Source organism: Panulirus ornatus, chromosome 27, assembly GCF_036320965.1.
Source record: "Panulirus ornatus isolate Po-2019 chromosome 27, ASM3632096v1, whole genome shotgun sequence".
Taxonomy (NCBI): Eukaryota; Metazoa; Arthropoda; class Malacostraca; order Decapoda; family Palinuridae; genus Panulirus; species Panulirus ornatus.
Genome location: NC_092250.1, coordinates 15,618,112 through 15,634,471, shown reverse-complemented (window position 1 = coordinate 15,634,471; position 16,360 = coordinate 15,618,112). Strand labels below are relative to the sequence as shown.

The following is a 16,360-nucleotide window of genomic DNA, read 5'->3' as shown; positions in this document are numbered from 1 at the left end:
GAAGGGGATCTACACACCATGTTACGGGTCCTATGAGCATGATCTAGACCCCATGTTACGGGTCCTATGAACGTGATCTAGACACCATGTTCCGGGTCCTATGAACGTGATCTAGACACCATGTTACGGGTCCTATGAACGTGATCTAGACACCATGTTACGGGTCCTATGAACGTGATCTAGACACCATGTTACGGGTCCTATGAACGTGATCTAGACACCATGTTACGGGTCCTATGAACGTGATCTAAACACCATGTTACGGGTTCTATGAACGTGATCTAGACACCATGTTACGGGTCCTATGAACGTGATCTAGACACCATGTTACGGGTCCTATGAACGTGATCTAGACCCCATGTTACGGGTTCTATGAACGTGATCTAAACACCATGTTACGGGTCCTATGAACGTGATCTAAACACCATGTTACGGGTCCTATGAACGTGATCTAGACACCATGTTACGGGTCCTATGAACGTGATCTAAACACCATGTTACGGGTCCTATGAACGTGATCTAAACACCATGTTACGGGTTCTATGAACGTGATCTAGACACCATGTTACGGGTCCTATGAACGTGATCTAGACACCATGTTACGGGCTTGGGTAATCCAGGAACGAATGATGGCGGAAGGGAAGAACATACCCCCAGAGAGCTAATTAATTGAAATTGGACAGTCCACTGTAGAAGGGGTTTTCGCGCTTTCGTGTATTTGGAAGATGGTTTTGATTGTATACATGGCGGACTCATGGACCCACGCAACCCTCCGCCATGAAGGGGTAAATGTTTGTTAATTATGCGAGTCCATTTTGGACGTTATAGAGGCTAGGAGGCCCGTCTTCATAAACTTTGGGGTGGGGGGTCCTCCCCCCCTTTCCACCCATGTCACACCACCGCCTCGCTCGCTCCCCAGGCCTCTGTCGAGTTTCCAAAGTTTCATCGCGTTTTCCAAAGTTTCAGGCAGGGCCGTTCGTTGGGTGTGAGTGATTCGTCAAATAAGAGAAACTTTGGGTGCTGCTGTATCTCGTGTGTGGAGTTGGCCGACCCCACGAAACTCAAGCGCTTCTGGAAAACAAGAAGCGGTTCCACTTGGTTGTCTCAATTGACCGCTTGCTTATATATATATATATATATATATATATATATATATATATATATATATATATATATTCCTATGAGTCCATGGGGAAAATTGAAACACGATAAGTTCCCAAGTGCACTTTCGTGTAATAATCACATCATCAGGGGAGACACAAGAGAGAAAATATAAGTCAGTTGATATACATCGAAGAGATGAAGCTAGGACGCCATTTGGTAAACATATGATTGTCCAAAACATTTTTTTTTTTTTTTTTTTTTTATACTTTGTCGCTGTCTCCCGCGTTTGCGAGGTAGCGCAAGGAAACAGACGAAAGAAATGGCCCAACCCCCCCCCATACACATGTACATACACACGTCCACACACGCAATATACATACCTACACAGCTTTCCATGGTTTACCCCAGACGCTTCACATGCCTTGATTCAATCCACTGACAGCACGTCAACCCCTGTATACCACATCGCTCCAATTCACTCTATTCCTTGCCCTCCTTTCACCCTCCTGCATGTTCAGGCCCCGATCACACAAAATCCTTTTCACTCCATCTTTCCACCTCCAATTTGGTCTCCCTCTTCTCCTCGTTCCCTCCACCTCCGACACATATATCCTCTTGGTCAATCTTTCCTCACTCATTCTCTCCATGTGCCCAAACCACTTCAAAACACCCTCTTCTGCTCTCTCAACCACGCTCTTTTTATTTCCACACATCCCTCTTACCCTTACGTTACTTACTCGATCAAACCACCTCACACCACACATTGTCCTCAAACATCTCATTTCCAGCACATCCATCCTCCTGCGCACAACTCTATCCATAGCCCACGCCTCGCAACCATACAACATTGTTGGAACCACTATTCCTTCAAACATACCCATTTTTGCTTTCCGGGATAATGTTCTCGACTTCCACACATTTTTCAAGGCTCCCAAAATTTTCGCCCCCTCCCCCACCCTATGATCCACTTCCGCTTCCATGGTTCCATCCGCTGACAGATCCACTCCCAGATATCTAAAACACTTCACTTCCTCCAGCCTCTCACCATTCAAACTCACCTCCCAATTGACTTGACCCTCAACCCTACTGTACCTAATAACCTTGCTCTTATTGACATTTACTCTTAACTTTCTTCTTCCACACACTTTACCAAACTCCGTCACCAGCTTCTGCAGTTTCTCACATGAATCCGCCACCAGCGCTGTATCATCAGCGAACAACAACTGACTCACTTCCCAAGCTCTCTCATCCCCAACAGACTTCATACTTGCCCCTCTTTCCAAAACTCTTGCATTTACCTCCCTAACAACCCCATCCATAAACAAATTAAACAACCATGGAGACATCACACACCCCTGCCGCAAACCTACATTCACTGAGAACCAATCACTTTCCTCTCTTCCTACACGTACACATGCCTTACATCCTCGATAAAAACTTTTCACTGCTTCTAACAACTTGCCTCCCACACCATATATTCTTAATACCTTCCACAGAGCATCTCTATCAACTCTATCATATGCCTTCTCCAGATCCATAAATGCTACATACAAATCCATTTGCTTTTCTAAGTATTTCTCACATACATTCTTCAAAGCAAACACCTGATCCACACATCCTCTACCACTTCTGAAACCACACTGCTCTTCCCCAATCTGATGCTCTGTACATGCCTTCACCCTCTCAATCAATACCCTCCCATATAATTTACCAGGAATACTCAACAAACTTATACCTCTGTAATTTGAGCACTCACTCTTATCCCCTTTGCCTTTGTACAATGGCACTATGCAAGCATTCCGCCAATCCTCAGGCACCTCACCATGAGTCATACATACATTAAATAACCTTACCAACCAGTCAACAATACAGTCACCCCCTTTTTTAATAAATTCCACTGCAATACCATCCAAACCTGCTGCCTTGCCGGCTTTCATCTTCCGCAAAGCTTTTACTACCATACATGACTTTTATTTCTCTCTTGTATCTCCCCTGATGATGTGATTATTACACGAAAGTGCACTTGGGAACTTATCATGTTTCATTTCCCCGTGGACTCATAAGAATACCTTGATCACGCGCAAAATTGTGATCCTTTCCAGGATATATATATATATATATATATATATATATATATATATATATATATATATATATATATATATATATATATATATTCGATTTCCCATAGGTTATGTGGAATGGTTTCACCTCTGCTTGTGTGTTGCATAGAACTTTACTGCCAGCCTTCAATGTCCCGAGCAAGACGTCAATCAAAGTGCTTGAAGAACAGTGGAAGTTTTTCTTTTGACCTCCTCCTCCTCCTCCGGAATTGGCGCTTGCATATTCCCCCCACTGTTTGCCAAACACTCCTTCGGCTTCAGTTTTAAGTTAACTTTGCGACACCATGTTCCCTGCCGCTCCCCGAACACACCCTCACAGTGAGGAGGAGGAGGAGGAGGAGGAGGAAGCCCCCATGGGGTATAAGTCCACACAGTGAGGAGGAGGAGGAGGAGGAAGCCCCCATGGGGTATAAGTCCACACAGTGAGGAGGAGGAGGAGGAGGAGGAAGACCCCATGGGGTATAAGTCCACACAGTGGGGAGGAGGAGGAGGAGGAGGAACCTCCCATGGGGTATAAGTCCACAGAGTGAGGAGGAGGAGGAGGAAGCCCCATGGGCTATAAACAAAAAAAATATCTAACTTTCTTTTTTTTTTTTTTTTTGGTCTTTTTCTTCCAGGAGTGTCGCGTCCAGCTATCTTGGAGGGCCAGATCACCCACGTGGAGATCCCGCGCACCCACACCGCCCTGGGTATTACAATCGTCGGAGGCTCGGACACACCCCTGGTGAGTGGGCTGGAAATTCACGCTGGCTGGCTCTCTCTCTCTCTCTCTCTCTCTCTCTCTCTCTCTCTCTCTCTCTCTCTCTCTCTCTCTCTCTCTCTCTCTCTCTCTCTCGCTGTGTGTGTGTGTGTGTGTGTGGCCAGCACCTCTACAGACACATAGTAGTAGAATTCGCGACGCTGCAAGAATGTTTAGCTGTAGATGCTGTGCGCGCGTTCGGACGTTGGGCTAAGGAAAGGGCTGTGGTAGCCCAGTTCAACGAAGGGGGCAGTGGTAGCTTAGTCTAACGAAGGGGGCAGAGGTACGTAGTTCAACGAATGGGGCAGTGGTAGCCTAGTTCAACGAATGGGGGGGGGGCAGCTGTAGCCTCGCCAAAGTCAGTCCCTAACCTACTCATTTATCTCCTCACTGGTGTACTAATTAGTATATATATATATATATATATATATATATATATATATATATATATATATATATATATATATATATATATATATATTTCATACTATTCGCCATTTCCCGCGTTAGCGAGGTAGCGTTAAGAAGAGAAGACTGAGCCTTTGAGGGAATATCCTCACTTGGCCCCCTCCTCTGATCCTTTATTAGGAAAACTAAAAACCAGTTAACTGAAAAATGAATTAGGTAAATCGACTCCACAGACTTTTCTTCCCTCGGGTCTCCCTCCCTCCCATTAGCCACAGTGTCAGGTAGTGGTCCCTCAGTCTGTCAAAACAAGATCAACCATCATTTTGTGATGTGGACGCTCCCGTCGCACTTGGACAGTCCTACCTCCTCCATTTCAGTTGAGGTAGATAGCTCTTGGCCTAATTTTTCCTACGAAGGTACGACGATTTCGTACAGCCATTGTATTTACTTCAAGTCGATAGACATTCCCACCTCACTGTTGATTTTCAATTTTTTTTCGGAAAATTATTCTCAACGCAGAGGGATGAGCCACTGCTTATATTCCGTGCTTGCTGAGTATTGACACCTCGTCCTTGAATGAGTGGCAGTTCATTATCATCTCCAGTCCTGTGCTCCTCTATCGCTTAATACACCTCTGAAACCTCATTTACATAAGATGTTTCCATAAAACACGGTGGACTGTAGGATTTCGCAGACCGAGTTTACTCCTGCGTTTCATTCTGTGGTGTGCGGGATGATACTGTTCCCCAGACGTGTGTATGTGTTCATTTTAATCCCATTTTATCTCTTGCCCATTTATACATCCGTGCATTTTTTATCATTTTTTGGTGAAGGCTAACTTTATAGCGTGTTCCATTTGCCTCAGATATTTGGTATGAGTTGATGAACCAGGTTGAAAAAGCCTATGTCAAGCGCGCTTCCATGCAAGAATTCGCAGTGTTTACATGATTCTGTGCATGTTTGTAGAAGTTATTCCCATTCTCTGTGACGTGCTGTGACCCACCCTTTTATTCTAACCAAGGTTTATATGCACCATAGTCTAACCAAGGTATATGCACCATAGTCTAACCAAGGTCTATGCACCATAGTCTAACCAAGGTCTATGCACCATAGTCTAACCAAGGTATATGCACCATAGTCTAACCAAGGTCTATGCACCATAGCCTAACCAAGGTCGATGCACCATAGTCTAACCAAGGTCTATGCACCATAGTCTAACCAAGGTATATGCACCATAGTCTAACCAAGGTCTATGCACCATAGTCTAACCAAGGTCTATGCACCATAGTCTAACCAAGGTCTATGCACCATAGTCTAACCAAGATATATGCACCATAGTCTAACCAAGGTATATGCACCATAGTCTAACCAAGGTCTATGCACCATAGTCTAACCAAGGTCTATGCGCCATTTCTTTGTCTCTGATCGCACCGTCCCTTCTGCAGCGTTGTGTGGTCGTGCAGGAGGTCTTCCCTGATGGTCTGGTGGCCCAAGACGGTCGCCTGCAGCCTGGGGACCAGATCATCGAAGTGGACGGCGTGGACATGACCTCAGCCGCCCACCAGAAGGTCTGCCAGGCACTGAGGCGACCCCAGACGGTGCTCAAGCTCGGGGTGTACAGGGAGAGGATCGAGGCGCAGAAGAGCTTGTCGTCCAGTTCGACTCCAGCTCCGCCAGCGACGACCTACCAACCCCAGCCTGGTGAGTACAGTGGTGGTAGCGTACCCGACCGTGACGCATTCACGGGGCCGCCCGCCCGCCCAAGGGTTGAGTATGGCATAGGTTCGAATCCTCGTTCGCGGCAGGCGGTCCACAGTCAACCCAGCTGTTCATCCAACTAACATTAAAAAAAAAAGTGAGAGAATATTGACGATTCTCTCAAAAGTCGGCTTGGTTTATTCTCTCATTCTTGGCAACGTCTCACATCCTGCCTCTACCAATAGCCCTACAATTAAAAAAAGGCGGGGGCGCCCCCTTAGTGGGTCAAATTGACCACCTCGTTCATATTGTTTTTATGAGAAAAGTCTCGATATTGAACGTGACAATTACACCATTAGTCTTGAAGAAGTTACCCAATTTTGCCACAGCCTTTTTAGTAACTTTTTTTGTTTTGTTTTCTTTAAACTTTTTTGAGTGCCTATAAAAAAAAAAGGTTAGAAATTTAAGGGTGGAGCTGTTTCGCTCTCTCGTGAGCACTGGGACAGATACACTTCGTCTCGGACGTGTGGTACACTGAACTCATACGCTTGTGAACGAAGGAGTCCAGAGACGGACAGACAAACCACTGGGGCCCTTCGAGGCTGTTTGTGACAGTGGAAGAGACATAAACATCACTGATCAGTGTAGGAAGAAGAGAAATACGTACATATTAAAGATAAGAAAAAAGAAAAAAAACATTATTTAACTTTCCCTGTACTTAAGGAGACGCCACTATTCATGTCAATCTTGAATGTGAAGCCAAATACTTTTATATCAGTTCTGTTCTTAAACGCATCTATGGTGCTACTCTCAACCACTCTGATTGGTAAACCATTCCATATGTGAACGAGAGCCTGTTGGAGGAAAAGGTTATGTCGCCTCATTCGAGGTAAAAACGCTTGCCCACGAGTTTGTATGTAAGCACGACCACGAATGCAATCCAACGAATTCGTCCCAATAGAATTCGTGAGATCGAATTTACCGAAGCCTTTGATAAGTTCTATATATTATTTGTCACCAGTGATTCGGAGCCCAAAACATCGACTTCGTAAGATAATTCTTTGGGGGGACTTTTAGCTGGGGGTAATTTTTGCGGTGTGTGTAAATTGATTAGGAGTGTCATATGTGATAGAATTTTAGTATAGGATTAGAAAGATGGAGGGATATACAGTAGGATTTTAGTGTAGGATTAGAAGGATAGTTTCGTATGATCATTCTTTGAGGGGACTTTTAGTTGGGGGTAATTTTCTGGTATGTGTGTGTGTGTCTGTTGATTAGGAGTGTCATATGTGAGTAATGTGTGTGTGTGTGTCTATTGATTAGGAGTGTCATATGTGAGTAATGTGTGTGTGTGTGTGTTGTGGCAGGTGAAGCCATGATGGTCACCCTGCGGAAGGAGAGCAGCCGACAGCTGGGCCTGAAGCTGGGAGGGCGCCGCACCGAGCCTGGCATCTTCATCATGGAGGTGCTGGAGGCGTCCGTGGCCGCGCAGGACGGCCGCCTCCACCCGCACGACCGCATCCTGGCCATCAACGGCGCCGACGTCCGCTACGCCCGCCTCGACCACGCCTCCCGCCTCATCCAGCAGACGCGGAACCACGTCAGTCTGGTGGTGAGCCGCGGAGGAGGGGCGGCCACCAGCGCTGGCCACTCGTCCAGCCCGCCGCCAGAGTACCAGCACCTCTTCCGACGCCCCGACCCGGCTCTCCCCGTCCACCACTGGCGCACCAAGTCCGCGCCGGACCGCCTCGTCCCTCGCCTCGACTGCCACAACAAAGACGTCAACAAGAGCCTCGGGGACGTGACGGACGGCCTGGAGGACGACGTCGGCGGCAGCGTCGATGACGTGGGCCTCTCGGCCTCCTGCGAGTCGCTGGACGATCGCGGCTCGGCCGTCTCCCGAAGGGAAGGGTCGCTCCGACAGTCGAACGGGTCGCTGAGCACCCCCGGCGAGCCCTACAGCAGCTCGCTCGGCTCCCTCAACGGCGTCAGCACGCACTACCAAAGCAACGGATCCCTGGGTTCCATGGGCTCTGCGCTCCACCAGAGCTCTGGCAGTCTGTCGTCCGCCGTGCGGACAGGAGGGAACGTCCTGGAAGGGGAAGGTGTCCCGCCGGCTCTGCCACCCCGCCACCGCCACGCCCTGGCGCGGACACGCTCCAGCGACCAGCTCAACCCGCCGGACAACGCCAGCGACTCCACGCGGGAGAAGGCGCTGGAGCCGCAGAACCTGGATGTGTCTGTGCAGAGCGGTGGGTCGGCCCTCTCCGGCGGAGGTCAGGGGGTGGACACGGCCGACGGCTCCACCAGCAGCCGCATTAGGAGCCGGCGTTCCAGGGACTCCAGCGATATGTCTGACCTGGTGCATGGCCTCCGGAAGTCACTGCGCATCGAGAGTACGCAGCTCCACCAGAAGACTGTTACCATCTCCAAGGTCAGTTGAGCTTTCATCATTCCACCCAGTAGTATCTTAGTCCAATGGCTATTGGGTATTATACAGGATGTCATTGTCGATGTTATCCGCTCTTGTTACGATGATTAGAATGGTTTTCCAAAAGATGACCATCGCATGTAAACATGTCTCATCATTTCCTTCTCTTTTACAGGCCGGGAATGAGAGTTTGGGAATGAGAATTGGTGGCGGCGTCGGCAGTAATGAGGGAGACACGCCCATCTATATTGCCAACATCAACCCTCAAGGACCTGTGGGCAAGTCTAAGAAAGTCAAGGTATGATATGGTAACCCGTAGCCGACCGTATCTCTTCGACATCATGCTCACCTCATTTCATGACCGAGTGAGACCTAGACAGGAGTAAAATGGGGCACGATAGGAAGAGAGAGAGAGAGAGAGAGAGAGAGAGAGAGAGAGAGAGAGAGAGAGAGAGAGAGAGAGATGAGGAGATGAAGATACGACGAATTGTGAGGTGAAAGGATTTGATAATGGGAGTAGAAATCAGCGAAAGGTAGTATGCAGATGAAGGCATCAACATGGAATAGAAAACAAGGACGCTTCTGTAGTTTGCGCTTATACGCCTTCATCTGAAAGTAGATTTACTTTTGAAAGTAGATTGACATGAGACTGAGAGAAAGCATCTATTACTCAGGCAGTCTAAGTAGCGGGTTAGCACAGCAACTGGTCAACACTCCGGGTAGCTTTTGAGGAGCAAGGCTGGCAGGGCCCAGTGCAAGGGGGAGGGTCTGAAGTAAGGAGGCGAACCCAAAAAACAGTTGGAGAACCGTCTCTCTCTCTCTCTCTCTCTCTCTCTCTCTCTCTCTCTCTCTGCTGATGATGATGCACAAGCAGTCTTAATACACAAACTCGCACACCGACAATAGAATAAAGAAAAAGCAAAAATTTTTCAGTCCAGAAATCACCTCAGAGGAAGATAAGTTTGATATCCACCAGTGCCCAGAGCATCATTACGAAACGCGATGCACTTGTATCCTCTTCAGTTACTGAAAGACCAAACATTATTGCGAACTCAGGAACGTGGGTCAACTTTGAGATTAAACACTTCATCGCCGAGTTAGCAATACCCGGATACAAACTATTTACGAAAGATCGCTTTGTACAGGGTAGGTGGTGGTGGAGTTGAGATCCACTTCGCTAAAAAATCTAAACGCTATTAAGATTAGCTAACACACACACCCATCTCTCTTTATATTGACATTACATCTCTCTTTATATTAACAAGTTCAAAAGTAAACTACGCCTCGGCTTTATTTACAGACCTCCTTAGCAAATAAAGACGACAACGATAGGATGCTAGACAATAAAATTATAACTTTAGTAAACGGTAAAAAGAGGTTATGATGGTAGGAGACTCCAGCAGTCCAGACATAAACTGGAAGACGTTAACAAGTGACCGAGAGGGAACGAGACTTAACGGAACTGATTTAAGAACTTTTATTTAGAACAGTCACTTCAAAAACCAACTGGAGGTAAAAAAAAACATTCTTAATCTTGTCCTCACCAGTGACATAAAACTTAATTACCTCTAGCGAAGGAGGTGCGAGTTTGTCAAACAGCGATCACAATTTGATTAGTGATGAATTTAGATTTTGAAATAGATGACAACAAAGTCTTGGTCCCAGATTACAGGCGAGTGAATTCTGAAAACATTAGACACGAAGGTCCTGCCTGACGAATTTGTTGGAATTTTTTTAATGTTATCAGAATTAAGACGAAAAAGTGCCGTCTGATGTAGTATATTTAGAATTCCAAAGGGCTTTCGATAAAGTACCTCACAAGAGACTTTTACATAAACTCAAAGCGCACGGAATTGGTGAAGAAAACTATGTACATGGATCAGAGACTGGCTCACCGGAAGAAGGCAGCGTGTGGTATTGAACGGCGAAGCCTCAGATTGGCTGGACGTAACGCGTGGTGTGCCACAGGGGTCGCTCCTAGGCCCAATTCTTTTCATAATACACACTAAGAACTTAGAACTCGGTCTCATATCTAAGATCTCCAAACCTGCTAATGATACTAAACTAGGATGTAGAGCTGTAAACAGGCTGAACTGCGAAATGATTCAAAGAGATCTTAAAGCAGAGTGGTCGGATAGATGGCAAAAGAAGTTTAATTTAGACAAGTGTAAAATTATGCACTTTGGAGACAAGAATGTGCATTACAACTCCAAACTATTAGGAAATTCACTAACTAAAGTAAATGAAGAAAAGGATCCTGGAGTTGTCATTAGCCACAATTTGAAGTGCACTAGACAGTGTCAAGCAGCAAGTAAAAAAAAAGGCAACCCAATGTTAGGTTTCATAACCAGGAACATAGATTAAAAGGCACCAGGATCAATTTTCACCCTTTGATTCTCGAGTAAGACCTCGCCATGAATATGCAGTGAAATTTCGGTCCTCAAACGATAACAAGACGAGAAAGAAGAAAGTGCAAATACAAAGACGCGCAACAAAATTGATCCCATCTCTTTAGAAATCTGGCATACGAACAGAGGCTTGAACGATTGGATCTCTTCTCCCTTAAAAAAAAAAAAAAAAAAACATAGACTTCGTGGTGACTTAATCCAAGCGTTCAACATTCTGAACAAATTCGATAAAGTAAATCACGAAGATCTTTTTAAAATACGAGATAATGCGGTTACCAGGAAAATGGAATGAACCTCAGAGCTAATAGATACAGTAGGGACGTGGGGAAATACATTTTCTAAAGTTGGGTTGAGCACACGAATAAGTTGCCGTCAGACGTAGTGAATGCTAAGACTATTAAATACCTTCAAAAGTTTTATAAACAAATACTTTATAAATTCTGGTATGGTCTGAGAAAAAACGCCAGAAATAGAGTGTATGAACGACGGCATTAACGGGGACACTAAAAGGCCAATGTGCAGCAGCTGGGAGTCGGTGATAGCTTATAAAACTGCTGAGTGGAATTTCATTTTCTTGTCGACTTAAACTCCTTTTTTTTTTTTTTAACCAGACAACCCAGTCGTGGGTCAATCAGGCCTTTTGTTGTCAGTGTCTTGACTATCTCATGTAAACTCGTTTAAACTTAGGCAAATATTTCCCATGTTTACAATTACTTTGTTCTGACTATCTTATGTAAACTAGTTTAAACTTAGGCAAATATTTCCCATGTTTACAATTACGTTGTTCTGACTATCTCATGTAAACTCGTTTAAACTTAGGCAAATATTTCCCGTGTTTAATATTGCGTTGTTCCACGTAATGTAGTGTTCGATTTTTAGGGCTATTCCCTTCTTACATTCAGATTAAGATGTGAATCTGTTCACCAAACTAACCATTAGTATGTCTTGCGTCATCAACATCACATTCTCTTCTCTATGTCACTCTATAGCCAGTTACTGTACTAAGCTACCAGAGACCGTATGCAGAAAACTTCTTAGAATGTTTAAGTATGCTTAACCCCAAAGAATTTTACTTAACTTAAAGAATTTTGCTAAGCATGTTTCTGAAAGCTGCCCTACGCTTAAGTATATGTTTAGCAGACGACAAATTTTGACCCAAACTTCATTTCAGACTTCTTAAATATTATGCTTGAGTTTTGCTAAGCATCGTGTTTAGTCCTTTTCTGTGTGGCACTGAAGTCACTTGCTCAACTAAGCATGAAAATAAGCAGAAATCTAAGAATTTTTCTGCATACGGCCCCAGGACTTTTAATCCAGGATGGAGAAAGTGACTGGTGATGATCCCCTGGGATTTGTCTCACAAGTCCTCTCCCCTTGTAGTCAGTCTGCTTTCATTCATCGTGTCAGATGTGCAATACAGCATAATGAATATGTTTTGAATATTCACCACACATTGTTTTCGTAGATTGTGAACACTGCCAGATCCACAGCATGATTGGAAGTGGTGGTGGTGGTAGTTTCGTAGACTGTGAACACTGCCAGATCCACAGCATGATTGGAAGTGGTGGTGGGGGTAGTTCCGTCAGGTCAGTGTAAGGCAATGGTGTTTCTCCTCTCAACAGAAGGGCGACGTCTTGCTGTCGGTCAATGGACAGTCCCTCTTGGGTCTGACCCACGGTCAAGCGGTGGCGCTGCTGAAGGCCACGGCGGAGCTGGCAGGCGTCACCCTCTCTCTCCTAGATGGGCCCGAGACATCCCTAGGCTCTGCGAACTTCGTCCCATCTTGGCTCTACTGGCAGAAGCTGCCGCGCTCCCTCCACATCTCCAAGAGCGTGGTGCTCCACCGGGCATCGGGCGCCTCCTTAGGTTTCAGCATTGTCGGCGGTTCGGACCCACAGCGGGGCGCCGAACCCATCCACGTCCTCTTCGTGGTCCAGTCCTCCCCGGCTGCCGTCAACGGGAGGCTCCGCTGTGGCGACCGACTCCTCTCCGTGGATGGCCACTCGCTGGAGCAAGTCCGCCACGCCTCCGCCGTCAGCCTCCTGAAGCAGGCCGGACAGAGGGTACATCTGGAGGTGGTGTCGTGGCTCGGGACGGAACTGTGAAGGAAAAAAAAACAAAAGGGTGGGTCCCGGCATTTCCAGAAATGCTGACGACCACACACCTTTTAGCATTTCGAAGCGAAGAGGTCCTGGAAGGGGCCGAGGCCATGGTTAGGGGTCCAGCGTTGGACCACGAGGCCCTTTTTTATTTATAAGCCTCAGTCGTTATTTCCATTTCTCAGGAGGGCGATGCATCCAGTACTAAAGGCCGTACCCCCACAAGCCCACCAGCTTTCGGGGCCGAGTTCATGTGCTTCACCAGGCCAGTTCCTAAGGTGCATGGCAATGCTACGTGCAGGGGGGTCACAGCAGGGAGCCAGCGACCTCGCCAGGGATAAAACATTCAGCACCAGACACACTTTTTGCTAGCAGATGACTCCCGTCTTCATGGAGGAGTACACCAGTCCGATCCTTCGAGTACAGTAGCTGTGATTTCATATTTAAGGGTTCCTCTGTACGAAGAACTAGTCTCATATTTCTTAGACGGGGATGGGGTGGGGGTCAGAGGTGATGGGAAGTATTGACTAAGCTAACCTAACCCAACCATTTCAGTACCTACGAATTCCATTCTTGTAAATAAAAGGTCAGGAACGGAAAACCAATGAACGAAGCGAAAAAAGGAAAAGAGGGGAGGGACACACAACTCTCTATGCTGGCGCGCCCTTATAACTATAGCGATATAAGAATATTTAGGAATTTTCGTTGCATCATAATGTGTTTTTTTTTCTGTCTCTCTTTTGGTCAGCTGTTAATGATTAGGAGTTTAGTTAACTGTGCGTGAGACTTTTATTATAACCCGGTCATGTGTTTATCCATTAGGCATCTGGTGTAAACTCAACAGTTTTGGAGATTTTTGGTCAACGCTCTGGGTTATTCCTCAAAGTATATTGGCATATAGATAGATAGACACACACACTTTAAGGCATTAGTGATCTAGATATTACAAAAAAAAAAAGAAGTAATACACTAATTTAGAAAGTAACAATATCCCTTTTTTTTTTTTCATTCATTAGGCATAGACAGTTTGTATTAGTGGTGATCGTATTTCCACACTTGAATTGTTCCTAACACTGCAGATGTGTAAGTCATTTGTGATGACACACACACTCGAGCCAACCTCTCCAGCCTGTGGTGTTACTGTGCACTTCCCAAGGGCCGCGCCCCTTGGGATTGGGCCTTTGAAACCAAGTGCCTGTGATGTAGTATTGCTTTCCAATGTCCTGTTTTATTTTCCCCCCCTGTGTGTGTGTGTGTGTGTGTGTGTGTGTGTGTCTTCATGTCTTCTGTGCATCGTTGCCAGCCGCAAAATGCCTTCCAGTTTGGATTCCGTCGCGAATTTTGATCAGTTTTCAGGGTTCAAAACTAAACAGGTTTTGCCAATAGGATATATATATATATATATATATATATATATATATATATATATATATATATATATATATATATATATATTGGGGAGTCATAGTATATGGTTGCATTAACTAAGAGTCAAAAATTGTTCAAAAAAAAAAGAAACGAACTGATTGAGTATTTTTCAGAGTGAATCGCACAATGACATTCGCTGGTTTCGACAGAAGATATCAGAAGAAGGCATGTCCTACCTACCACTTTCTCCCTCCGCATTGTTAGTAAAATAGTTAGTTATTTGAGATAATAATACATAAAAAGCCCAAGATTAATTAGATGTTCTCGTGGCTAACTGGTTGTAGGCATGAATGAGCATCAACTGCTTCGTTAGGTGATAACTGCCATCTTTTCATGGTAGTGTCCCCCAGTTATTAACTGTATTTTGAAATTTTTTTTTTTTGTGTTTAATAAAAATGAACCTCAATTTGTATCATTTGATTTCCCCAATGAATTCCTATAACCTGTTTGTTTGTGTGTGTGGTTCACAAGGGGAAGACAGACCCTTGAACAGCTCCAGCTGCAAAAATTCTTGGAGCTGTTGGGTGCCAAACGCAACAGCTTCATGTGGGACAGCTGTGCCAAACACAACAGCTTCATGTGGGGCAGCTGTGCCAAACGCAACACTTCATGTGGGACAGCTGTGCCAAACACAACAGCTTCATGTAGGGACAGCTGTGCCAAACACAACAGCTTCATGTGGGACAGCTGTGCCAAACGCAACAGCTTCATGTGGGGCAGCTGTGCCAAACGCAACACTTCATGTGGGACAGCTGTGCCAAACACAACAGCTTCATGTAGGGACAGCTGTGCCAAACACAACAGCTTCATGTAGGGACAGCTGTGCCAAACACAACAGCTTCATGTAGGGACAGCTGTGCCAAACACAACAGCTTCATGTAGGGACAGCTGTGCCAAACACAACAGCTTCATGTAGGGACAGCTGTGCCAAACGCAACAGCTTCATGTGGGGCAGCTGTGCCAAACACAACAGCTTCATGTGGGGCAGCTGGGCCAAACACAACAGCTTCATGTAGGGACAGCTGTGCCAAAACATATCGAAGAACTCAAGTGTCACATGTCTCAAAAAGTCTGCATTCGCTGGCAGAATTTGCGTCTGACCTTTAGTTCAACAAATGTTCAGATGAAATGACATTCCCTGGCATACAAAACACCTAAGAGTCTAAACAAATTTATGGAACCAGTGTAGCAATTCATGTTACGCCATTTGAACATTTGTTGAACTAAAGGGAAGCAGCTGTCGTCTTTCCCATCAACAAAGCCAAACTCTCTCTCTAGTTCCCTTTTCTTCTCGTAACTCCACCTTGGATGACTCTTTTAACCATCCCTTCACACAGACACACACACACCGATGCTCCTCTTACTAGTCCTACGCCCCTTCCTCTTAATCACTTTACGAACAGTTAAAAAAAAATAAAACGCATCTCTTTCTTTTCTCTGGACACAAAGCAAGGCTGATGGTGCAAGGTTCCTATCTTACTAATGTCTAGCCATCATCCCAAAACGACTTAGGGTAGTCTTGTGAAGTTGCCCTCGACATAATTGAAGCTTTTGACAGATAATTACTACGTAAAAATAATGAAAATAAAAAAAAAAGGGCGAAATCCTCAGACGCTATGGATTCTGAAAATATCAAATCACCATCTAAACCTGTGGATTCTGTAACCATATCTTAAACCTTTGGTAAAGTATAAGGTTCATGGGGATGGGAGTCCCACAAATATTTACGGTATCTCACACCTACAGCCCCATCAACGAAGGTCAACAGATTCTTATTTATGTACACCACGAATTCTGTTGTGGAAAATTTTTTTTTTTTTTTTTTTTTTTTTTTTTTCATACTATTCGCCATTTCCCGCGATAGCGAGGTAGCGTTAAGAACAGAGGACTGGGCCTTTGAGGGAATACCCTCACCTGGCCCC

General features: G+C 45.4%; 1 protein-coding gene across 1 annotated transcript; it reads left to right on the top strand.

Moving 5' to 3' along the window:
* Nucleotides 1-3,794: 3,794 nt before the first annotated feature.
* Nucleotides 3,795-14,844, top strand: LOC139757597 (uncharacterized). The gene is made up of 5 exons (XM_071678227.1): nt 3,795-3,951; nt 5,820-6,075; nt 7,440-8,506; nt 8,679-8,801; nt 12,534-14,844. Exons 2-5 carry the CDS (start codon nt 5,919-5,921, stop codon nt 13,014-13,016), a joined length of 1,830 nt encoding a protein of 609 aa, XP_071534328.1. The 5' UTR covers nt 3,795-3,951; nt 5,820-5,918; the 3' UTR covers nt 13,017-14,844.
* Nucleotides 14,845-16,360: the final 1,516 nt, after the last annotated feature.

Coding starts and splice junctions, on each gene's coding strand:
- LOC139757597 (XM_071678227.1), top strand. CDS start 5,919: ATGACCTCAGCCGCCCACCAGAAGGTCTGCCAGGCACTGAGGCGACCC. Junction 8,507..8,678: donor AGACTGTTACCATCTCCAAG/GTCAGTTGAGCT, acceptor TCTCTTTTACAG/GCCGGGAATGAGAGTTTGGG. Junction 8,802..12,533: donor GCAAGTCTAAGAAAGTCAAG/GTATGATATGGT, acceptor TCCTCTCAACAG/AAGGGCGACGTCTTGCTGTC.